The 25,447-nt window shown below is 49.7% G+C and overlaps 1 protein-coding gene across 3 annotated transcripts; it reads right to left on the bottom strand.

Moving 5' to 3' along the window:
* Positions 1-3,704: 3,704 nt before the first annotated feature.
* MFAP5 (microfibril associated protein 5) lies at positions 3,705-15,776 on the bottom strand. Of its 3 annotated transcripts, none has more exons than XM_056341570.1 (10): positions 15,621-15,776; positions 15,059-15,186; positions 14,604-14,666; positions 11,819-11,866; positions 10,643-10,678; positions 8,971-9,006; positions 8,151-8,186; positions 7,321-7,408; positions 6,818-6,891; positions 3,705-6,262 (listed from the first exon to the last, which is right to left on the bottom strand). In XM_056341570.1, the coding sequence occupies exons 3-10, from the start codon at positions 14,662-14,664 to the stop codon at positions 6,141-6,143; spliced, it is 501 nt and encodes a 166-aa protein (XP_056197545.1). In that variant the 5' UTR covers positions 14,665-14,666; positions 15,059-15,186; positions 15,621-15,776; the 3' UTR covers positions 3,705-6,140. The 3 variants fall into 3 exon arrangements, with proteins under 3 accessions (XP_056197545.1, XP_056197544.1, XP_056197546.1); XM_056341569.1 differs by having other exon boundaries at positions 15,526-15,775; XM_056341571.1 differs by having other exon boundaries at positions 15,059-15,178; positions 15,621-15,773.
* Positions 15,777-25,447: the final 9,671 nt, after the last annotated feature.

Genomic DNA, 25,447 nt, shown 5'->3' with positions numbered 1-25,447 from the left:
ACTGCCAAGAAGCCCCGATTACCTGCGGCTGTGAAGGAAATCCCAAGGAAAACCAAGAAACTGGCAGCCACCGTGGCCAAGAAAGCAATGAAGATCTTAGAGAATACGAAAGCCGACAGACAAAAAAAGGCAAAGATCCAGCTAAGGGCAAAGCAGTGAAACCCAAGGCTACCAAATCCAAGGCACAGCAACAGAAAGTGTCCTCAGGCTGAGAAGGCAGCGCACAAAAAGTAAATGCTGTATAAGCACAGACAGAGTGTCCTGCTTCAGGGACACAAAATGTAAATCCTTTAATTGAACCATTGATTTTCATCATGTTTTGTGTTTTTTAACACAGTTTCACCAAAGGAAGAGAATTAATTGTAATAATTACAATTCCTTGGTTTGCTATAAAACTCAGGCTTTGTATGAACTAAATGTTTCTTCTTGTTTTCTTCACTTGTCTGCAGCAGTGTTGTGGGGGAGATGGGGACAGAGTCTGCCCACAGCAAAAAGAATAGAGGCAACAGATGAAAGCTGCAACAAAGGAATTTCTGATCTGACATCACGAAAATATTCTCCATCTTAAATGTGGTGCAGCACTGGAACAGGTTGTGGATTCTCTGTCCTTGCTGACTTTCTCAAAATTCAGCTGGACAAGGCTCTGAGCAATTTGATTAGCTTTGAAGTTAGCTCTGCTTGGTAAATTTCAACATAATTTTTGCTATGATCTTAAATGAGAAGGTATACTATCTCAACAACGACATTTATTTTTGAAAATGCACAGCTTCATGTACATTTATTCTTATATTTAAGCAGGTAAGTTCTGACATTACTTATTATTTAGACCCATTTGTTTGTTTATTAGATTACTTAGACCCATGTTTGTTTATTAGATTTTGACAAGCTGTATCTGTATGGAAATTGCAATCTTAGTAAAATGCCCAAAACAGCATTCTGAAAGAGGATTTATTAATTAAGTGAATATATTAATTAAGTGAAGCCTTGCTCTACTGATGACTTTCACCAATTCAGTTTTTTAACATACTTCAACATAGTAGCAGTGTGTACATGCAGCTTGCATTTTAACTGATATAATTTATATTATTGAAAACACCTTTATTTGAAAAAAACGTTTACATTATGAGCAAAAGTGGACAATCAAATTCATCCATGATGTTTCACACACTTTTTGAACAGGTCTTTTTTTAACGTACTAAAATCCAGCTCTCTGTTTTGTGGGAGATTATTCCAGCTTGCTACATTACGAGGGGTGAGGATGGCAGGGAACAGAGGGAAATGCAGCAATACGCTGAAGATCAGAGAGTAGGAGATGAAGAAGAGATCCAGAAACAGAATTCAGATTTCCTCTGCCCCAGTCAAGGGGCTGCTCACAACTGGACAGATGTACACTGTCTAACAATGCCAGACCATGGGCTGCCAGGAGTAAACGTTATGGGATCATGCACCTTTAAAAACTTATTTTAAAAAAAAACAAACCAACTTTTTTAAAATTTTAAACTAAAATCCATTTTGTTTCAACCCGGCTATTCTTTACGTAAGAGGTGCTCTTTCTGGACGGGCTGCAAGCACCACTCCCCTCTGCAAAGCCAGCCTGCAGCCCAGCCGGCAGAATGCTCCTGAGGGATCCCTCCACCCTTGGAGGCCTGATGACAACACGTTTTATTTGTGCTGTGGGTTCTTGTGGACAAGATCCAGGTGACACGGAGCTTCTAGGTGACGTGGCAGCTGCTTCCAACAGCCTCCTCTACTTTTCCCACAGCACTCCCCTTCCTCCTCTCCTTGTTTCTGCAACCAGCGGCCACCAGCTCAAGACACGCGGTTGCAGTTCCCACAGCGCACACGGTGACCTGAGGTGCCATCTCCCCTCCCTGCTCTGATGAGTGTGTCTTTCCCTTCAGAAAATCCTGAGCTTGGCAGCTGAGGGAGCCAAAGTGTGTGAGAACTGGAGGGCAAGAGAAAAGGGGAGCTGGCATGGGCCAAGCACTGCCCCCAAGCCCACTGGGCAATGCTGCGTGCCACCTCATTGAGCACAGCTCCTGCTGCCCACTTCATCCCCACTGTCCTCCTCACTGTGTTTCTTGCTCCAGGATAAACTTACCAACAGAGAAGAAAGAGGAAAATAGGGGCAGAGAACAAAGAGGAGAAGGAGAGATGGGAAGGTGGAACAACTCTTGCTTTCCAGGTGCAGCAGAAAGCCCACCACGCGGCCAGCTTCCCTCATCGGGATCTCCAGCTCCACAGACCCAGCAAAGCGAGGTAGTGCTTCAAACTGGGGACCAGACATCAGAGCACTGGCCTTGAAACAGCAGCATTCAAACTGGCAACAGCAATTGGTACTCAAGAGATGCGACAGCAAAATAAACAAGAACAACGGTTGTAGGGGAAGTGACTGCAGGCCATCCAACTCCTGCTCCAGGTCAGAAGAGTTTGTGAAAATCAGCCACAAACCCTAGATCATGCTTCTGAAAGGGGACTCTGGCAGTGTGCTTTGAGGCTACTCCACCTTCGTGAGAAACAGATCCAGCTGGAGCTATATTTAAAACCATCTTCCCCGCTTACAAGAGATGGCAGCACCCAGAAACCAGCACCACCGCGCCAGGACAGTTCAGGTGGGAACAGCAGGGGAGGTAAATGTGTGTGGGGGGGTAAGTGCTAACCAAGATGGGGAAGCCTGTCTGCAGACCCCAGTACTGTAAGGAAAAGAATAAACCGAATTACCAAAAGCCGATGGCATGTCACACTCTGCTCACAGTCAGTGGAACGCACTGATAGAGGGACACCGCAAAGGCCAAGAGCTCATGAGTCCGAGCAGGATCAGGCCAGTGTGGTGGGAACAGCACCTACGGCCACTCGGGTTCAGGCTGTTTTCATTGTAACCGTCCAAGACAGGGACACTGCAGCGTGAGCCAAGGAGCATCGATTCCAGGGGACAGTGTTGCGCAATAACCTGCATTGTGTGGTTTAGTCCTGAAGAATTATGGCCCGTGGTCAGAGGCAGTTTAATGGCTAATTTGGGTCACAGCCACTTTTGTTCTAGAAATACCATCGAAATGCAGACTTGACTGCTTGCACATGAAGACACTGCCTAGTCCCCCCTGCTCTGACTGCTCCATCTTTTTGACCGAAATCTGCACAGTCAGTGCCGGATAAATCTACGCAAGTCAGGAATTCAATGAAAGAGAATTTTCCCCATTCCTTTTGACCTAATGTGCGATGTATAATGTAGTCTTTCTGTTGTTCCCATTACTGAGTTACATGGCTCTAGCAAACAAATTCTTCATTGCTTACATTCTGATTTTTCACAGCTCTTCTCTTCTTTCAGCCATCTTACCATTTTACCTGGAGATGGTAATTCTCTACCGGCAAGCCATGGCGCACACACGGTGAAAAGATGTGTTCTCAGTGCAAATCTCATGGGCTGGGGGGAGTTATCCCTGTGTTCAGCAGCTGTCAACTGTCAGGAGAATCTAGCACAGCTATCCACGGGAAAAAAATGCTGAATTTCTGTATCCCTAGGAAAAAGAATTAACTCCCACGAAGCCCTGTGATTCACGAGTGAAGGGAGGGTGGCAACAGAGGACTGGCCAGCCGGGAGCGAAGAGATCCAAATGCAGATTTGGGCTGGAGTCAAGTCTCCCCACAAATGTGGAGGAAATACAGCTAAAGACAAATAAACCCAAACACATGAGAGTTGCCAAGAATAACAGGAAATAAATTTTCTTTTAATATTTTTGTGTGCATTATATGGACTCTAGCATTAAAACAGTGTTCTCCTGGAGAGGGGCACCTCTTCCTGTCCCTGCTGAAAGCAAGCAACAGGAGGGCTTCTAACCATTCTCCAAACTGTATGAATGTTAAATTTCTATATACTGTACAGTAGCTATGTTATACAGTTATATATCTATATTATATCAGCTTACATTCAACTCTAAATACAGAGTGGAGACTTGACCTAGCTCAGTTTCCAAGAGCTCCTTCTCCATCTCATCTCCATCCCACCTTCCTCCATGCAGGCAAAATCCACAGGCATCCCAGCACAGAAGTCAGTGGCTGCCAGTGGCTTGAATGTCTTTGAGATCAAGCTCTCCGTGCTCTCCTCTCCACAGAAATGTGCACGCTCAGTACAGAGAAACTCCTCCTCCCTCCCTACTCTCATGAACCTCTGGAGTACTCAAGAGGAGCATCACCCTCTGTGTAGGGGTGCAATGCCCCTGTCTGTAGGACGAAATTCCAGTCACTGCATAACTTGGAATTCTTTCTCCTGTATGCTGGATTAATATAGAGATTTAGCCCATCTGTGCCCGGTTTTGACCTTTTATGGAACAATTCTGTGTCTGCACAGGGCACCTTCCCCTACACACAAGATGTAACCAGCTTCTTGCTGCATACAGCAGAAATCCCAGTCCTGAGGACAGGCTCCTGCCTCATTGTTTTGCTCTTTTTTTTTCGGAGATGTCTCTGGGCAGCAAGCTGTCCCCGGTACTGTGTGACCCCGGCTCTGTGCAGCAGGCCAGTGCTCCTGCAAGGCGGAATGGTACTCAGCTCAGCAACACAGTACGTGATGTGACAGGGCTGAATGCCTGATCCAGCAGACTGGCTCTCTGTCGGTTGGAACAATGCTTAGAGATCCTAGGGACAGGGTCTTGCTGATCTTCTGTTGCAGTGAGCTAAACTGCTCAGCACCGCTGGCCCACAGAATCGTGCCACTAACAGTCACACAGAGCGATTAACACACTTCAGATTGCGCCTCCCCACTCACCCTACCCAGTCTCATAGTGAAAACTGCCCATATACCTCAAAATGTTCTCCATGTATCTGGAAAACAAAGTTCTCGAGCAGACCACAGACATCCAGTGCTACCAGACTGAATTCTTTTCCCCAGGTTGGCCTGCCTTTATAAGCACTTACACCTGCAGATTCATTTACCTCCCCACCAGCACCTGGCTCTGTGCAGGTCAGCACAGCCAGAGAACCTTTAGGAAAACCCAGCGATCCCAGATAATGATTCTTCTCCCACATCCTATTCCAGTTTGTGACTTCCTTCTGCTTTGCACAGGAGCTCCTGGGTCAGGAGGTAGGAACTCGAGTGGAGACATTAAAAGCAGGCTCAGCAACTGGAGAATGTGGAGGTAGCCAGACCAAGACAAGTCACCAGGACAACCTAATTCATTGCAAGTTCCCAGTACTGCGAGGACATACACAGGGGTTCTTTGGGGGCTCCCTTGGCCTTGGGAGCGGAGGCAGCCATACTTACTGCTCCCTGGAACTTGCCTGAAATGGGCACCAAGAGATTTCTTCAATGGGAAGGGAGGGACAGAACAGGGGAGGGGAGAGGAGAGGAGGGAGAGGAAGAGGCAGCACTCTGTTCTGATGTAATCTTTTTGAGAAAAATATAATGCCATATGAAATCCAGAATTCCTGCTTTTGGTAGCAGTTGTGTGCGAGGGAGGCAATGGGCTTGAGACAAAGAGCTTCCCAGAGGTAGTTATAAATGATCTGCTGCCACACAGGGACAATGAGGTTTGCCTTGGGTTGAGGACAGCTCATCTCCCAGTTCTGTCACTTCTCTGAGGCCAGCAGACATGGGAGAAGGCTGTGCTATCACACAGCAGACTCAGTGGCTCAGGAGGACCAGAGAGGCTCAGGCTGATCAACCATATCCAAACTCATACTGATGCCATGAAAGAAACCCAGGCCAGGAGCCCTGCGGCAAAAAGGTCTGCACGTCTGCACTCCTTCACACAAGATGCAGCTTAGGGCATCTGTACTGCTGGAGAGGGCTACAACCTGTCCCCACGTCTGCCTCTCTGTGGGGGCAAAGCAAGAAAAGATGCAGCACATTTATAAGGACCTCTGGGAAATGAGCAGTTCATGGCCTGCCAAACAAGAGTTTGAGAGAAAAAAGGGGAGCATCCCACATCCTCAGCAACAGATTTAGAAGATGACACCAGCCACCACGACAGACTAGCAGAGAGGGGACTCTGTACTGCAGCACCTGAAGAAGAGGATGTGGGGGAAGGCAAAGAAGCAAGGAAATGGTGGGGAAATCACAAACAAGAAGGACTTGTCTTGGGTTATAGGTAGTGGATGATGATTTCTCTTCTCTCCCTTCCTTTTTCTCTCCTACTGTTGGTAGCTCACAGAGCATCAGGCCTTCTGCGTTGCTGCTCCAGAAGTTGCCTGCAAGGGAGATGCAGGGGTTGCCCAGATCGGCGGAGACGTCGAGAAGGAAGGCCAGCCAGCTGGCGACAGATCTCATCTGAAGACATAGCAGACACACACAGGTTGACAGATAATCAAAGCTTCCTTCAAATTCTTCACTACTAAAATAGTTAGAGCTACATCCTTCACTACATCTACCAACTGTTGGAACTGCTGAATCCTTATATACATGAGGCAAGTGAGCAAGTCCTTAGGCTTTCAGAAATTTCCTTCGGGCTTTATTCATGTACAATACATATTAAAATCACTCATATTTTGCTGCAATAAAGACTGGATCCTGTTTCTATTCATGAACAGAAATATCAAGAGTTACTCTTTAACCTCAAAGAGTTATGGTTTGGGTTGGGGCTAGCAGAGCATGGTCAAGACCGAGGAAGGCAGAGTGCTGATAATTCTTGGTAGTACAGTATCTACTTTCCAGTGTTTTTTATGGCATGCATACTGGATGCAAGGCTGCACTGCATTAGCGCTCCCCCAGACGAAGTCCAGGGAAACCACTGCGTATGGATTGGTGTTGGGTAATTAGTTAGCTTGGGGACTCTTATCAGATGGCTGCAGCTATTCTTCCAGGGTAGCCTGTGCTATCACTCACCTTGCATGACTTCATTCTCCTTGCAGACAATGCGAGAGCACACCTCCTTGTTTATTATGTACATGCGACGCACACTGAGGGATCACCAGGTACGTGCCAAGGACACGACAGGCACAGACACCCAAAGAAACAAAAAAGGGATACAGGCAATAAACATGTATATTCACTGGTGAGGAGGCAAGTCCTAAATTTTTAGAATTAGTTAGTCTAGAATAAGACTGTTGTCAATAGAACAGTAATCTTTGTCAAGACTTCATGAAATGGTCAAATACCTTAAATGTGGATTACAATATAGGGCACACTGCAGCTTCTTAGTGCTGCACAGTAATAGTTATTGTGCTGGTTTAATTAATCACCCTAAAAGGACACTCTGAGGATAGGATTCATCTCACCAGCTGGTTCTCTGAGGGAATTTCTAGTCTTTAAAAGAAACAATTACTGAACTGGACATGCTGTTGCTGGAGAGTTTTTAGGGCTTTTCTTAGGGACTGCTAGTTTCTTACCTTGTAACACAGAGATAGCTTATACACTGCTTTACTGGTTTGTGAACAGAGTACAGGCGTGTGCAAGGGAACTTTTCTTCACGACAATCTGGAAACAGACACACACACACACACACAGAGGTGCGATCCAGCATCGTTGGCAGGTGCCCTCATTCTGGCACACACATAACTTCCTCACTAGGTACTGCCTCCCAGGCTTCTAGGGAAGGCCCCATGCCTCTATTTTCCACTCTCTTGTGAGAGATGAGGATGGTTTAGAGAAGGAGAAAATAAGGCAGACATTTCTGATCCCCTTGCCTCATAAAACAAAAGCAAGGGGAAGTAGATTGAATAGCAAAACAAGCCCACTGGGAATCCTGAACACAGAGTACTGGGACCCTCAACATATGCTGTCAAGGGGAAAGACACAAATAAACAAAATGTAAATTGTAGTTGCATGTTTAAGACATGTGTTTCTTACTAGATCTGCAATCTCACACTTCAGGACACAAATCCAGTTCCTTCCTTTTCTGGACAATCAACCCCATAGCTAACTTTGATGGGTATTCTTGCATTTCCTTCTGAAACGCCAGATCTTGGCCACTGACAACGACAGAATATTGACCCAGTGTATCTGGTCTGGTGATCTGCCAGCTCCTCCCAGGCATGCCACCCAGGGGAAGACTTCAGCTTCCACTAGTGTCATTCTCCAGGACTTCTAACTCAAGCAACAGGGTGAAGGGAATTTTCCAGGAGACAAAGCTCAGTGCTCGGCCAGCACCTCCCTGAAGAGGTAACAGGGTGGGTGAAAGTGGGTCTGGAGGGGGTGGAGGCAGCAAACATCAACGTACCTGATGAAGCTGTTGTAGTTTCGCTGTCAGACTGAACTGGAAGACAGAAGGTAGCAAAGTTAGTGTGATTTACCATGATTCCATCCCAGACATCAGCTTACTTAAAACAAGTAACTGGAGAGCTCCTTCAAGAGCCCTCCACTGTAACTTCTAATGTGGAAAAAGATTTCATTGTTACCAACATAAAACCGTAAGAGAAGGTACAAATATGAATCTAGTGCCAGCTACCCAGCCAACAATGCTAAAAATCTGTCCAAACTTTACTATAAAGCATTACCACTACTGTTCAAAATTACACTGTAAGGGCATCTTGGCTTATAATTCAAAAGATTGGGTAAATGTATTTATTTGTGCTAAATACCATCCATCTAGACAAGAAGTGAAGGAGCCTGTGACTGCCTCTTTCTAAGGAACAGTGACTCTATAAGAAACAGCATCCCCAGATCACTGGTTCTTTAATGTCCCTGACAAAGGGTCAAAAGGAAGTTGGTTTATCATTCCCTCTGATAAAGCAACCCACCTGTACCACAGTAAACCAGTACGTTTTGTTATTTACCCAGTGACGAGCTGGAAAGGAACTCGGAGGACCAACTGTCAGGCACAAGTTCTCATCAACAGTGATAGAGGACTTCTGCTCACATGCCATAGTGTCAGTCAGAAGCATAGGCAAAACACATGGGTGTAGAGAGGAGTCGTCTTTTGGGCATCAGGGCTGTGGTTAGGGGCAGTCAGGGATGGCAGGGCTCTCTGTGCCAGGGACTGGGCAAGGAGAGGGAAGGGGGTTCCGCAACATTTGACTGTGAACTAAGAATAAACTCACCAGGACTAAGAAGTACAGGTGGTGTGACAGCTGCAGCTGGAAAAAGAGAAGATGTTCTGAAAGATCTTAATTTGAGTTTTCAACATCTTTCCCCCTCCTACAGTCCTGCCAATGGCTCGCCACTCCTGACCAGTAGCCATTCCACATCTGGTTCGTAGACAACGCTAGTTGCAAAGTTGTTATCATCTGACTTGTCAGAGTAACTGCAGGCTTTCCCCGTGAATATGCTGCGTGTCCTAGGGCTGACAGGATGCTGTAGAGCAGAGATGGGTCCCACAGCACGTCCTTTGTAAAGGCTTTCTTCTTAATCCCTCAACAATTAGTGTTTTGAAGCCAAAGTCCGCTGTAAAGGCTTCACATATAGCCTTTTCAGGTTTAGATGTCGGTTAGCCACTGCCAGTTTGGTCTGTACACCAACTCTTATCTACCCTCCTACAGACTGTCAGGTCTCACACACTGAACGCAAGACTGACATGGGTTGCTTTCACCTCTCACTCCCATCAGGAAGATCATGCACCTTGCATATACAATACTGTGCCTCCACTTTTCTCCTCCAGTGTTGTCCCATGACAACTGGCCAGCTTGACCCACAATACTCTATAGCCAGCTGACGAGCAGAGTTCCAGGGCAGAGGAGAGACTCTGGAACTGCTGTGCTGGAGAACAGGGCACCGCTCTTGGATGAGCTCTCCTACACAGCACATCTCCCAGAAACAGCCAAGCGTTGCTATCTCTCCTTTATCTTTTGAACCACATCACTGACTGCCCTGCCTGGTCCCCTCACCTCAGAGGAATGTATCTGAGAGACTTCCACAGCCGAGAGAGAAACCATTGCCCAGGCCAGTGGTGCCGGATTCTAAACAGGACTCATACGGAAAAAGTACGGAGGCTCCTTCTTGAGCCTCTGGCCCTCTCCTCCATTGCCCACTGAGCCTGGCAGGATTACTCTGTCTTGTAAGTGCCTACACTCCTATCAGCTCCGCATCCTTCCCCTGGGGCTGTCTGCACAGCAAGGCTTGGCTCTCAGGAGGCGTATTGCATGCTCTAAGTGCTGTCTTCCCAAGTGTCCTCCATTTACCCTACTTTTCACATACATTTTGCTGCCCCCCAGTGACATAGCTGCGGGCACTGCGGGGAAGACAGTACTAAAAGAACAGTATTTCCACCTCCCCATCATCCCACCACTGCTCAGTTTGCTTTATTACAGTTTTTTCGGGGGGGTTGCCACCTCTGTTTCCTGAATGCTCAAGCATAGCTGCTAGCTGTCAGCACACACCCATGCAACCGGTGCCACAGTGCTGCCCGGTTAACAGGTGAACCTGACCAGCTTTTCTCCCTTGTCATTTAGCCTCTTCCTTCCTGCAACCTTCTCTGGAAGCCCAGGCTGCGTGAGCTTTGGATTTCATGGCTTCCTGCAGTGTAAATAGCTTCAGAGAGCCCTGGTACACCAGGTGAGATCAGCATTTTCTTGGAGAACAGACAATTAAGCCGCCCTAAATTCATCTCCCTGCACAGAGCACAGAAAGGACTCCCAGATAGCCATAAATGCTGAAAGAACACTACTACATGTCAACAGTGGGGGAGTTTCTGAGCATAATGCATAATTTCTGAGTTTATGTAGGCAGCAGTAAAGGGGAAAAGAAGCCTGAAGTTGCCAAGACATTGGAGCTTACCGGAAGTGCCGATAAGAGAGTCGGTGCTAATTTCACCTGGAAAAGAGAGAACGTCCTTGAGAGAGCTTGTCTTTACTTTGTGGTCCCTTATATAGCTAGCTTGAATTAACTTGGCTGCCACGGTATGCTCATGAGACAGTGGGATCCAATCCAGTAAATATATAAATAAACACAGTACCCCCATCCCACCCATATCCATCCCCCTTTTCAGTGACTGGCCTGAGACTGGATTTCTTAGTGCACATTGCATCATCCCTTACTGAACTCTGGATTCACATTCTGATTTCTCAGATATGGCCACTGTGGGCATCTCAATGAGAAAGATGAATCTGAAACAAAGGCACTGATGGCTCCTGCAGCAGTAGGACAGACAGCTGAGGCACCCCTGCAGAGGAGGGAGGCAACTCCAGAACCTGCCCTTGACTGCAGAAATGCATCAGCAGATGAGATTCTTTGAAAGGCAACCGATGGCAAAGCTGGAGTAAGCGTGATAGAGGGAAGTGTGAAGGACAGGGAAGCTTGACGGACATGTTTTAGGCTGGCTTCTGAACAGTTTTCCAGGAAGTCCCAGGTATTACACATGACAGGATCACAGCTGCAAGATGTCTCATGGCTTAGCCACGGGCTTAAGTCTGGAGAAAAGGCAGACCCTTGTGGCTCTTCTGGGTGCTGAAGCATGATGCAAACATACATTCATTTTATCTTATTGTGCCACAGAAATGGAAGAAGGTCCAGAGAGCTAAAGCAATTCACCCTCAGCAACACAGCCAGTATGAAGACCAGTCAATATCCTTTCTCAGTGGCCTCACTGCTAAAGTATCATGCCATTTGTGCACCCTTTTTCTTGGGATTTTCCCTAGCAGTGGTAGAGTTCCCGAACCATCTCACATCTGAGGAGTTATCAGCTCTTGTGGATCTCCCAGAATCCTGTGACCATAACTTCATGCACTTGAGCTAAGTGTTCCGGACCCCAGCACTAGTGAATTATTTGTAAAGAACACACAACACTTAGCAGGTTGTCTTGGAGGGCTTATTTAATCTTCACTGAAAGGCAAGCTCACAAGGTCAGAGGCAAGGAAAGAAAGAACAGCATTTTCAACTAAACAGGCTGTAACTCCACAGGACTGCTGGGTCACATGAACAGTACTTAGCACATAGCACGCCTGTAATACTTACCAGTTGCACTTTCCAGTTCTTGTCCATTGACCACCCATGGAAACCAGTCTGCAAGAGAAGAGGGGAGTGAGGAAAGGACAGAGGGAGGGATTTCTATAGTCTGCAGGCTTTATGAAATTTTTGAGATGTTTATCTGTCCGGGAGACACCACCACCCCCTGCTGGAGAGACAGATGCTGTCCTCTCTCTGCCTCAGCCTCCACTGCTGGCTGGGTTTGCTCTTTAAAGACTCGTGGATCCAGTGGGTCCTGATCCTACCCCTGCTGCTTCCATAGGGTCAAAGGCACAGGGACAAGATAGTAAATACCTCCAGATCTGCCACCAGACTTCGCATTTCTGAAACCCCATTTGATGCATTTCAAAAATAAATTGCACATTGTCTCCCTGCTCTCGAAGTTGGTCAAAATCCTATCTCTATTTTATAAAAGAGGAAACTGAGTCACAGAAATAATTTGCTTGGGGTCACAGATTGAGTCATTGCCACATTAAGAAACAGACCACAGCTTCTGTAGCTCCTTAGGCAAGTAATCATCTGGTTCGTCATCCTGCCTGGCTACGGAGCATAAAGCAGATCTTTCCCCTCAGCCCCTGGGCACACTGGAGAGGGAGAATGATGAAGGCTTGGCTGTACATGCTGTGTGGAAGAGAAGAAATTGAAACTGAGCTAGAATCTTCATTTGTCCAAATATAAAGGGTGAGAGAGCTGCTTCCTACAGCAGGCAGGAATAGGAAAATATTTCCTGCTAGCCACAGAGGAGGGAAATGTCTGCATAACTGGGGTGGGATGAAGGAAGGAGTTGGCAGGAAAAACCTAGTGATCTGGGGCACTGCAGGGATGTGTGCAGGACCAGCCCAAAAAACAGTACACCCTGCTACATCTTACAAACTCAGCCTTTAGCCTTCTGTTCTTAATGGGAGCACTGCATGGGTAAAAACTACCAGGTCTGGATCTTTTGTCTTAGCTCTTCCTCATTCCGAGAGCAGTTACTTGCAAGCTGCAGAGGCACTCTTGGGACCCCTACATAATCCTACTCTGCAGCTTTACAAGAGTCACTGGACCCTGCTGTTCCCTTCCCCACCCAGCTGCCACCAAGGGCTCAGTTGCTGGCAATTGACCCAGGGAGAGCCAGACATACATAATAACTTCAGTGCACAATATAGCACAGCCCAAAACTTTCCCTGTTCTGCCTAATCTCTTGATGGAACAAGCAGAGGAGAAAAAAATATATTGTACACTTTCTCACTTGTTTCTCATACAAAACGAAGGACACAAATTCTGAAACCATTGCAGAGGCCAGCGGTGCCAGATTTGAAACAGAAGTCATATGGAAAAAGAAGAGAGGCTCTCCTCCTTTTTCCTAACATTGGCAAGTCAGCTGTTACTAGCTTTTTTCTTTTCCTCCCCTCCCTAGGAGATAACTGGAAAACCGGTCCAACTCTAAAACAACAGGACACAAGTGAAGTGAAGCCTCTGCATACAAGGAGAGACAAAAGAGGTGGCTTTCTTACCCAATTCTCAATCACTTCAATCTGTATTTGCTACGGTACCCAAATCACATGCTTTATGAACGACTGGATTTTATTGTCCAAGTTGCAATAAATTAATCCTTGAGGTCCAAACCTGCAGCCCGAATTCACCTTATCAGTAGCGTACCGAAAACCAAGAGACAATGAAAGACCGGCTGGTATTCCTGTTATTTTCCAAGTCAAAACAAACAAAAAAAAACCAACCCAGAAATGCTAAAACAAAATACACAAAAGTAACAAAAATTCCTTTCAGCCCTCCTTCACGCATCAAAAAACCCACAGCCTTTTATTTCTGCCTCTAATTTTGTAGACCACCTACAAGCTCATCTCTCGGATGCCTCAACTCCCTGCTTCACAGTCACAAACGTGACATCCTCTATAGTGCACCTTTTACAGGAAAAAGTGCCACTGGGAGCAGAATCAGGCTTCAGCATGAGGGTAGGACCGAGGAGAGTAGATTGAAATAACCTTATATGAATGTGGTAGGTGCAGTCATCTGTCTTCTGCACACAGTCCTTCCTGGGCAAAGCTTTTTCCATTGACTTCTGCTGTCTGTGCTGAGTCTTCTGACTACAACATCTGCTGCTGCGCTCTTGTTTCGGCTTTTTGTTTTGCGTTTTGTTTTTTTTTTTTTAAACAAATTTGATCCCACCTGAATTTTTGCCAAAGTAACTCCAAGCAAACAAAGACATGGAACAACAAAACAGAACAACAAGAAAAACAGAGTGGTTTGAACTACAGAGGTTAGGTTTCTCAAAACAGCTATACAAAAACCTACAAAACCTCCCGGCAGCTGAGTGGCCTGGAATGGGGCCACTCCAGCAGGAACCGCTAGTGACAGCAAATATTTCACAACTGTGACAGAACAAGTTTTACAGAGCACTGGGAAATGCTCCGCAGATATGCAAACGCAGGTGGTATGGCAATCTACAGTAAGCACAAACCACAGCTCACCCCCTTTCTCAACTCAGCCTGGCTGTTTTGCTTACCCAAACATCCCTGCAGTGGAAGCTGTGGACCTCTGCCTCTTGCAGCTCCCAGTACTTACTGGAAAGTGGACACATAGGAACCAGTCCCCAGTTCCTAAGCTGTTCCTTACAACCCTGTAACTACCTTGCCTTTCTTGTCTGGTCCTTCTCCCTTCACTGTCCATCTACATGTCTCTGTCTTTCTCCTTAGGTCATGGCACATGAGCCTGCAAAGGAAACTCCACGGGGCTGGGGTGGAGAAGAAATCCTCCCCTTGGCATAAGGACTCACCAGCTGGGGACAAGGAGAGTGCTAAGAGACACAACAGTATACAGGCTCCAGAGGTCTTCATCCCTGTGGAGTAGAGAAGAGAGGAGTCAGAAGAAAGCTAAGGCAGGACGAGTGATACCCTCCCCTGTAACTCCTTTCTTGATGCCTCCATTTCCCTCTCAAGACTACTTAGTCTTTCCAGCTTCTCTCCCACCTGTCTCCCTCCTTATCTGGCCAGTTTTCCAGGTGTTCCTGAAAAATTATGGAGTGAACGTATAGCTCCATCTGCTTTCTTTCTCTCTTCACCTTCTCTCTCCGGTCTCCATCTCTTTTCTTACCCAGGTGGCTAAGCCCCACTCCACACACACACCCCACATGCAAAGCAAAGTCTCCCCTTGTTATCTCCCTCCACTCTCTTCTACTTTTCAATTATCTTGGGGAGCACTGAGAGAACAGACAGGGTCCCCATCACTTACTGCAGCCCTCGGTCTCCACTCCCTTCGGCAGCAGAGCTCTGTCTCTCCCCCTCAGTGGTCCCCCCCCACTTTGGCTATTGGGTAAATCACAGGCAGCCACACCCAGAACATGTTCTACTTCTGGTTGTCTTCAAAATACGAATTTTGGGAAGGGGAGGGAAAGAAAAAAAAGAGGAAAAGGAGAAGCCAGTGAGATGGTGGGACGTGCTGTCATCATGCATCTGGAATGAGGGGGGGGAGCGAGGAGCAGCAGCCCACACCCTCATTCCAGAGTTTATTATCCTCCCAAGGGAGCCCGCCCCTCCCGTTCCCCCAGGATGGCCCAGCACCAGGCAGGGATTCTTGTGACCACGTTACACGTCGGTGCCCCGTTTCGCAGCCCCTCTTCTCCCTCTCCCGCCGCCCCCCCCTCAGCCCCGCTCCCCGCTCGGCCGCCCCCCCCGCCGCGGCCCGCCCGCCCCTCGCACCCCTCTGCCTCAACCAGGCGCTCGGGAGGCCGGGCCGGGCTCCCGCCTCCCCCGGCTTCTCCCCCGCGCTGTCCCGCTCCGGCCGCACGGCCCACCCGGCACGCCCTGCAAGCGGGGCCGCCACGGCCGCCGGGTCCCGCCGCGGGGCCGGCCGGGGGTGCAGGCGGCCCGGGCCCCGGGGAGCCCCTCACGGGCAGCGGGGAGCGGGCGGGCGGCGGCACCGGCGCCCCGCCGGCCGCGGGCAGATGGCGGGCTGGCGGGCAGCCAATCGGCTGGCAGCGACCGTGATGACATCACCCCCGCTGCCCCGCGCCGGGGGGGGCGGGGGGGAGGCTGGCGCCTCCCGGCGGGACGGGGCTGGGAAAGGGGATAGGATGGGGGTGAGGATTGGGGTGGGGAGGGGATGGGGGGGAGGGCGTGGGGATTGTGATCAACTGGGGATTAGGGATGCGTAGGGATAGGGGTGGGGATAGGGATGGGGTGGGGATGGGGATCGGTGGGGGTGGGGATGGGAATGGGGATCAGGATGGGGATATGGATTGGGATTGGGATCGGTTGGGGATGGGATGGGGATGGGGCGCCCCCCGGGACCTGGCTCGTGTGCAGGGGGGCAGGGAACAGGCACAGGGGGACTGGCTCCATTCTGCAAAGCTGTTGCCATTCTGGCCAGTCTGAGAAAGGCAGGGAACAGGGAAAATGTGTGTGTGTGGAAAAAAAAAAAAAAAAAAGTAGGAAAATGGTAGAGACATAAACTGAGAAAGGAAGGATGAGCTCTGACCCTCACTGCCATCCTTTAGGCTCCCTTGTGCCTCCAAGCATGCTGCATGTTGTGAGCGAGGGTCTCAGAAGCAAACCCATCAGCCCGGCTGGAACAGCCACTCTCCCCCAACAGTCCCACGATCCCCGTGTCCTGGTGCTTTCTCAGAGAATTTCCTTCTCTTTGCTGCTTCTGGAATTACTCCTCTGGGTCTGAGGAGGCACTGGCTGGACAGTGCCCCTTGTATGAGCTTCAAGGCACAATCTCAGCCCTGAAGCCAAGGAAAAAGCTAGGAAACAAACGAAGCTCCCCCCCTCATACAGCAATGAGAGATAGAAACCTGGTAGAGGAAAGCTGTGTCCCCTAAGGCTTATCCTGGTAGCTAGGGATAAGCCTTAGGGCTTTTGTTTGTTCTCAACAAATTGCAGACTAGGAATAAAATCCTATAATGCCTTGTACACAGTTACGAAGGAAATCCTCACCATGTCCTCGCTGCCACAACAGAGCCAGGAGAGTGTTACATGCATGTGACATAACTGAAGCCACCACTTCTTACCTAATAGTGGCTGAGCATCAGTTGTGGCAAGAGAAACGATGGAACAACTGCTCCTTCTCATTTCTGGTCCTCCCAAGGCTTGTGGTGGAAGCAAGGACTGGTGGTGGGCTGTACCAGCAGAGGGGTAAGAGAGGATGGGGAAAGCTAGGCATTTCCCTGCTCACCAGGGCAGCCCTCCGGACCCAAGCACCTTCACTCTGTTTCACTGGAGTGAGACACCACCATTCCCACTTCCAGGGACTGGCTAAAACTCAAGTCTACCGAAGATGCTCAGAAGGTGATGAAACAACCAAAAGAAAGTGATGGAAGTTATAACCCCACCCCAGTTTGAGGAATCCTCTCAGATCATCAGCCTCTTCTGGAAGTCCACATAGCTGTAGGTTTGGGCTACACCTTTCCACACAGCTTGGTTTGGGTTTTGTTTTTCTCTGTGCTTCTGTGCTGTCATTCAAACCTCTGTTACTGCTTAACTGGATAACTAAAATATTTCAAAAATGTTGTGAGTTTTGAACACATCTATTTTCGAAACTCTCATTGATGCCAAATGTTTTGCTCTAACAATGTGTTGGTATACCAGCATCTCTCACAGAGTGCAGGATTCACCTCTAGTCCTGGGCAAGGTTTCTTCTCATTGCTTTTGAGCTTTAAATCCTTTTTTCAAACTGGACAACTACGTCCTCCTCCAGCTGCTCAGTGCGGGTAGACCACTTGTCCGCTTGTCCCGTCTGGAGAGATCGGTGCGGATGAGAGGGATGCTCCTGGCGATGGAATCGCTGGCTGGGAAGCAGTTCAGTATTTTATATAGCAGACAAACAGCAGTGAAATAACTGGAGGCATCCTGCTGCTCTTGCTCGCTGCGGACACCGGATGGAGCTGCAGCACACCGGCGTGCCAAGCCCCACTTCTCCTCTTGCGGTCCGAGAAATGTGGCTTGTGCCTGCAGGCCTGGCTCTGCGATGAAGGCTCTCCTCAGCTCTCCTGTCCGTCCAGTCTGCTGGATCCACAACTACTTAGCCATTTTGCTTTTTGAGACAGAAAATAATCTTGGGTTCCCAGCTCCCCCCCCATCCTTGCCCTATGATGTTGACAAAGATAGTTGGACATCCCTCACGGCTGGGAGATAGGAATAATTAATGTCCTTCTGCACTCCCGTTCTCATTTACGGTGCTGTCTTCTGCTTTGCATGCAGCCGGTCTTCTCCAGCAGAGGGTATCTTAGGGACAGCTGCAGCAGATGACTCAAGGTGAAGCACTCTTCCCTCTAAAAAGTCAGGTATTGGTGCCACAATGTGGTGTGGAGAACTGCCGCAGTAAGTAGCGTGGGTGACTCATAAAGGAAACACTTCCATAAGTATATTCCCTTAAGCTGCACTGACCCCAGTGCCTGTAGGTGTTTACATAAGATCAGAAGTAGGGACAGTGATTCAGCAAAAAGTTCTCTTCCTTCCAAGTTGCTACCAATCCCACTATGTTAGCAGGGATGCTATAGCGATAGGTAGCACGGTGTTTTAGATGAGATGCAAACTCAGCCTTCCTGGAAATTAAAATCTCCTGGTGCATTTCACTCCAGAGATTACTGCATCTCAGCAGACAGGTAAGTGATCCTGGGGCATACTATTGTAAAAGTCTTGGTGAGGCATTTAAATGCCTGCTGATTTCTTTCCCTCTTTCTGTTGCCCTGGCCTTCACACATCCTCATGGTAACTGGGCATTAAGTTACATGAGTGATGAGAAATTAATGAACTGCTGTAAGACGTTTGAATGTATCATGTCAATAATGCAGCACTGCTGATCATGTGAGTTGGGGCTGAAATTAATTTTCTTGGGACCCACACTGCTGCTGGGCTCCATTAATACCTAAGTTCTGACGCTATCCTGCAGTCACTCCACTGGTGTTACTGAGGTTGTCAGTGGGAAGGAACATGAAATCAAGGCCTGATCCATCTGTCCCCAGTTTTGGGAGGTTCACATCTGACTTTGTATCCAACCCCCTGCAAACACTGCAAAGTACAGGAGCCTGGACACAATTCACCTCTTTTTGACTGATGGTCACGCTTTCTGTTGTCCCATCTACAAGAGTAAGGAATACGTCACCCCTTTGTTTCCAATCAACAAGCCAATGCTTAGAGGGCAGGCAGTCTTGCAGTCACAAAATACCCTAAGGGAGTCTGTGAAACTCTAATACCTGCTCAGCTCCTTCAAATCAGTTCAACATTTGTGAAGAGCAGGAGAAGAGGCAGTTGGTGAGCTCTTTGCTGTTTGGTTGGTGAACTGGCCACACGCTTCAGGCTTCTCATGACCAAGAAGGCTAAAGTGAGAAGTCAGGACCTTCCTTCTTCCCTTGCTGTGCTTTGTGGTTTCCTTCTCTGCTCTTTCTGTAGTTCTTACTATCACAAACATTCTTCCTTTCTGGTCCTTTGTCCTGTCTCCTGGTCGATTCTTCTTGGCTGTTTCACATGTGCCTCAGCACTCCTCTTTCTCCAAGCAGCTGAGCTCAGACTTCTCTCAGGGCGCTTGTTCCAAGACCACTCTCTCAGGGACACAGGTAACACTTTAAGCCTAACAAATATATAAATTCCTCCTGTAAGCCCAGTTACATGACTTTGGACGACACAGAAACACCACCTTGAATTCAACTGGCGCAAGTTTTCCATACAGACGAGTCTGAGGCCACAAGTCAAATGCCAGTAAAGACATGATGGATTCCTCTTCCCCTGCTCCCATCTCTTCCGGACATCACAAGCCCTGGAGCAAAGTCAGCAGAATGAATCCTCCTGTTGCAGCATGGCAATTGTGCACCAGAGCAGTAATGAGAGCTGACTAAAGACACCACTGCTAGGAAGCAGAGGGGTGTCCTACACCTATGTGGAGTCCCTCACCAGAGCTGGTCCAGTGGAGATCAAGTCACAGCTGAGCTCTTCAAACAATACAGTTATCTGTCTCACTTGAGGTCCAGCCTGTTGTACCATTTTATTGTCTTTTAGTAGCCCTCCAAGGTGGAACAGATTTTGGTAGTTTTGTCTACCCTAACAGTGCAAACCCAAGAGTGGTGCCCCCCGAGCCCTCCCTCCAAGCAGACCAGCTTCAAAAATCACACCCTGAAGGCGCTACTCCAACATTTAACAGTGCAGTGCTGAGGTGTATGTCTCCCTGAGATCCTCACACAGCTTCGCAAGTCCAGTAGTGGAGCTACGGAGAGTACTGGATATTACGAGATGTGATGAAATCGGAACAGCTTGCAGCGCCTGAACTGGGCATGCCCTTTTGATTAAAAGTGGAATCAGACAGAGGTAGGTGTACAGGTGCCTGTGCAGAGGAGATGTTTCATGTGCACATAGAGAGACTGGGAGCAGGAATACCAATTAAAAATTATATAAAATCAGTATATTATATTAAAAAATAGGATACCCCACAAGCTTTTAAACATAATCAGGGAAGGGTGCAAACACGGCAACTGTAAAAGTTATTTGCTTTAAGTTCTGTAACATTTAGAAAAAGATCTGTTGTCAACGCTTTTTTTAAACTGGCCATATTCAAAATACACAAACTGTTGAAGTCCTCAGCATCAGTACTGACAGCACTTACCCTGCTTCTGAAAGGATGTAAGAAAGGAGAATGGCAATGGCACAGAGCAGAAGGAATGCAAATGATGCTACTTGTTAGCAGACAAATTGATAAGAGTTTATATTATGGGGAAAATGAGGAAGCATCACCTTTCAGGTTTTTATCCTTCTATTTCCTGTACCTTTACAGGGACTGTAAAGGCTAATTTATCTTTTAAACACTTGTTTGTATTTTATTCTACAGTTAACATTACAGGAATTTGAAGAAAGATTTTGGTCATTACTGCAACTGCATTGATACAAATCACCGTGTCCTCTGTAGGTACAGCTGACTTCAACCATATCACTTGAATTTTCTTCTGACCTTCCCCATGTATAGTCACTGTTCTGACTTGATGGCAGACCGAAATGAAGGCAAGCAATGTGCATGAAAATCTGTCCTAATGTCGCATGTAACTGATTTAGCTCACCTTGGTTTCAAAGAGATGAAAACAGCACCAAATGTAACCATTCTGCATAAATGTAAACACCACCTTTACAAGATGCCTGTAAAAGGGCAACAACACTGGTAGCTGAAAACCCTAATTTGGTATTATTCTAATAATTTCTTGCCTCTGTCCATCAATGCAGCTGCCCTGATTCGTATCTTTTTATGCAAAAAGACTTCAATTACTCATCCATTATTTCCTCATTTGTAATTGTTCTTAGAGTAAAAACACTCTGGAATTTCATTTGCATGCAGCTGTATAGATTATTTGCATTCAAATCAAAGCACGCTGGGTTTGCTTGTTAAAATATCGAAATGTTATTTCATGGTACCAACCTAGCCTCTTCAGCAAGGCTCCTTTGGCTATTTGTTGTATCATCCTTGAGTTTTTCTTGCCATGCCTGCCATCTCAGGTTTCTCTGATTTAATTCTTGGGGTTTTCTGCTGTTTTCTTTTTCCAGCAGCTAATATTTTTTCTCTCCCTCTTCATTTCTGTATTCCTTCCTCTATTTCTCTTGTCTTTTGTGTATGTCTTTTTCTACACCACCCCCACCCCCCAAAGAGCTCTTTCTCCCAGTTTCTCTCTCTGCACAAGCTTTTCTGACTCTGGCTTTCTCTCTGTCTCCCTGGTTTCCTTTCAGTCACCTTCACTGGAATGTTGGCAGAAACATTTTTTTCTTTGAAAACAAAGAGACTAAATAAGTAAATGAATAAACAAAATAGCTGGAAGCAGACGGGAGGTTTCAGTTCCAGAAGGGTCTGCATTCTGCGAGCTTTTCGCACTCCTTAGCAAAGGAGGAGACAGTTGCACTCCCTGCTCACCCCCACCCAACCTCACAGGGAGCCAGGCTTCCCCCTCCCCTGGCGTGAGGACCTTGGCTGGGAGTGATGGATTGCACTGCAGTGAGGGCTGGGAGCCCTGCAGGGAGCGGAGGGGGAGGGCTGGGGAAGGGAGGAGACACGCTGCCAGCGTCAGGACAGGAAGGATGAGAAGAGAGGAGGGGGGAGCGGAAAATGGGGAAGGGGAGGGCATGCCTTTCTGCAGGCTGCACCGTTCGGAGCAGACGGGGGAGCCCAGGTCTGAGGGAGGCAGAAGGCGGTGTGGGCAAAACTGTCACTGGGCGGCGGGGGAGGCAGACGGGGAAATGGGAAATGGGGAATAGGGAAAGGGAAGAGGGAAAGTCAGGGCTAAAGAAAGTGAAGCTTAGGTTGCACAGCAGCGACAAAAGGATGCAACTCTTGCCATCCGAATGTCTTTGGAGCTGTAACAGAGGAGGCAACGTCGGAGACGTAGAAACACTCAAAAGGTCAAACAAGGCATATTGCAAACCCTGCCGAAACGTCCTTTCGTTGCACGCCGAAGGGTGGTCACCGTGTGACCTTCGGACAGTAGCGAGGTACATCTGTACCGCGGGCGCTGCTGGTGCTGGTAAGCGTGCTGGCAGTGGCTGGCGGCAGAGCCTTATTGCCTGGTGGATTTTGGCAAGAGGGATGTGTCCTTTTGCCTGGGCACTGTGAGGAATGCAGATGACCTCCGCACTGCACCAATTACAAGTGCTGAAACATTCCTTGTCATTGTTGCCTTTCATGCTTCTCTTCTTCTTTATTAATATATATTTCTCCATCTGTTCCTTAGTCACTGCCCAGATTTTTCTCCATTTCTCATTTCCATCCAGCCTCCTTTCTCCAATACACCTTCCAGCATTATCTTCCACCCTCTCTCCCTCTCCCCTTCTGCGGACCTCCCCCTGCCCACCCCCAGGCTTCCCTCCCTGGTGGCTGACCGCGATGCCAGCGCCGCGCTCCGGGGCCCCGGGCCGGGCCGGGCGGCGGGCAGGGGCTCGGCGAGCACCGGAGGCGGGTGCAGGGGGTGAGGGGCTGGGGGAGGATGGGGAGCGGGGGGGGGGTGCGGGGGGGGCGTGCGTGCAGACAGCCATGCAATCAGACTGCAGGAGGCTGTCCCGCCCCTGCAACTTCTCAGAGACCTCCCCCCCTCCATCCAGGTTCCTCTCTCACCCCCCTCTGGTTATCGCTGCCTCATCCCCCCCCCCCCCCCCCCCCCCCCCCCCCCCGCATCGCACTGCACCAGCTGCAGTTTCCAGCTACACTGACCTAGTTCTGGCCTCCCTGCAAGGCACCTCCATCCCCCTCCTCCCTTAGCACCTGGCTGCAGGAGGAGGGAAGGGTCCCTCGCACTGCAGGGAGCCCCCTGAGCACTGCTCCCATAACGGGGAGACCCCAGTTTGAGATGCAGGCACCCACCCCTTAATCCCCTCCATCGGTTTAAGGTAGGCAAGCGGGCCCTGGGTGTATAACCACGCTTGCTGGTAGCAAAAGGGTGCATCAGATCAAGAAACCGCTCCCCACGAACGAGAAAAGCCTTCAAAAAAGATTCCCCGCAACACCGTCTCATCACTGGGGGCACAGAACTGCCGGTCACAGGAGAGCACCAACACGACTGGGAGAAGCTCAGGGACGTTTAACCTGTCTGAAGGTCTTTAGCAGGGCAGATGTTTATCAGTCTTAATGCAGCAAAGTGCCTGCGAGGTACAGCCACCCTGTGGTTGCATCAGACCCTTCCCAACAGCCACTGAAATCCTAAGTCACCACTGCAACAGCATTCATCAACAGACAATGGCGAAAGAGACAGAAAAGGGCAGAACAGGAGTCAAAAAGAGGGAAAGGGTCAGGAAACAAAAGCAGGCAAACAGAAAAGGGAAAGGAACTTTCTCAAGATGGTAAAGGAAAAATGTGGCGAGAAAAACTGCTGGAGAAGGGGCCAGCCAGCAGAAAAGGCGAAGCAGAAGGGAGATACAGAAAGAAGGAAGCGCTTCCCTTCCAAATTACTATTTCCATCAAAAGCACATTTTTTCTTTTGTCCAGCTCCTCAGCACAGTTCCCCATTTCCCTGCATCATAACTGCAACTTAGCCGGGAGAAATGCACTCCTGCCTTCGGGAACTGGGAGCTGCTGGTTATATACCAGCCTTCCTCTGAAGCCTACCAGCTGCTATTCATCCATCCCTTTGTTTCTGTTTGTAACTCTGCCCGCCCGAGCTTCTTTGTGTCTCTCGGTTCTCAAACTGTGCCCAGAATAAGGATAGCAGCAGCCTCTGACCTTCCCCGAAGTTACCCATTCAGTGAGATGCGGGCTCTCCTCCCTGCTGTCCCCAAACGGGGGCTGCCTGGCAGAGGTCCTGCAACGCCCCTGCGAGCCCCCTCCCTCCGGCAGGCCCGTGCCCCGAGCCTCGGCAGCCCTGCAGGGAACGCGGGGGCTCCCGCTCCCGCCACCCCCCCACCCGCACGGACTCCCCATTTTGTCCCCCCATTTACACCAAACGCGCTACTGTCCGCCCCCGCAGCCCGCTCGCCCCCTGCCCACCGCCCGGCACAGGAGACGGCCGGCCGTGCCCACTGCCCGCAGCGCCCCGGCGGGCCCCGCGCCAGTTCGCGTCCTCCGCCCCGGGGCACTGCCCGAGCCCGGCCGCCGCGGACGGCACCGCGGACGGGACCGCGGCGCGGTGCGGCAGGGGCGCCCCGGCCGGCTGCAGGGACCCCGCCGCCGGTTCCAGCCGGCTGCCGCCGGGCGCGGGCCGCCGCAGGCGGGGTGAGCGCCACGGCCCCGCCGCCGCCCCGCCCGGCCGCGCGCGCCGCACGCCCCGCCCCGCTCCGCCCCGCCCCGCCCCGCCCCGCCTGCCCGCGGCGGCGCGCTTCCACGCGCCCGCGAGCACGCGCATGCGCGCCCTCACCCCACCCGCGCGACTGCGGGTGGCCGCGCCGCACGTGCGGGCGGGCTGCGGGGGCGAGGCCGGGGCCGCGCCCTCCCGCCAGGGCCCCTCTGCTGCCCCTCGCCCCCTCCGTGCGCCCGCCGGGCAGCGGCCGGTCCCCGCGCGGGGGGGCTGCGGCAGGGCGGGGGGGCAGGGGGCGGGGGGCGGCGGACGGGGCTCTGTTCCAAGGCAGCGGTGGGTTCGGTGCGGCGAGGCGCCTGCAGCCGGGTGGGTCGCACGTGCGGAGACCCACGGGCGAGCTGGGGTGCCGCTCCCCGCGGCGTGGTGAGGCTGGAGGTGTGCGTGGCGCTGGGTCAGAACCCTTCTGGGGCTGAGCCAGGGAAGCCTGGGACCTCCTGCAGACCCCCTGAGCTGGGGGCCCGCAGTGTTGGCTGGGGGCCCTCCATTTTCTGCTGCCTTAGGATGGTTTATTCAGAACAGGAGTTACAGTAACAGCCAATGAGAAACTGAGGTCATATGAAATCAAAGATGATTTTGCACCATTTTGCTTAGTCCACATTCCACATAGTGTGGAACAAAAATGACACGGCCATTTCCTCGTTGAGACGCAAAACACAGAAATTGTTTCCCTCCATGGGACCATCTGTGTTCATATGTGAACCCAAGCATTCATGTGTGAACACAGGCATTTACCTTGCCTTACATTTTTTATTTATTATTCAGTCACCCAAGTGGGAAGCAGAAACATGACTGTGAGACTTCGCTGACCGAATGAGCAGCTCCTGCAGGCACAGGCAGCACACGGGCAGCAAATCGGTGTGAGTGATTAGGCT

Source organism: Falco biarmicus, chromosome 5 (assembly GCF_023638135.1).
Source record: "Falco biarmicus isolate bFalBia1 chromosome 5, bFalBia1.pri, whole genome shotgun sequence".
NCBI classification, from domain to species: Eukaryota; Metazoa; Chordata; class Aves; order Falconiformes; family Falconidae; genus Falco; species Falco biarmicus.
This window is presented reverse-complemented; position numbering and strand designations above follow the sequence as displayed.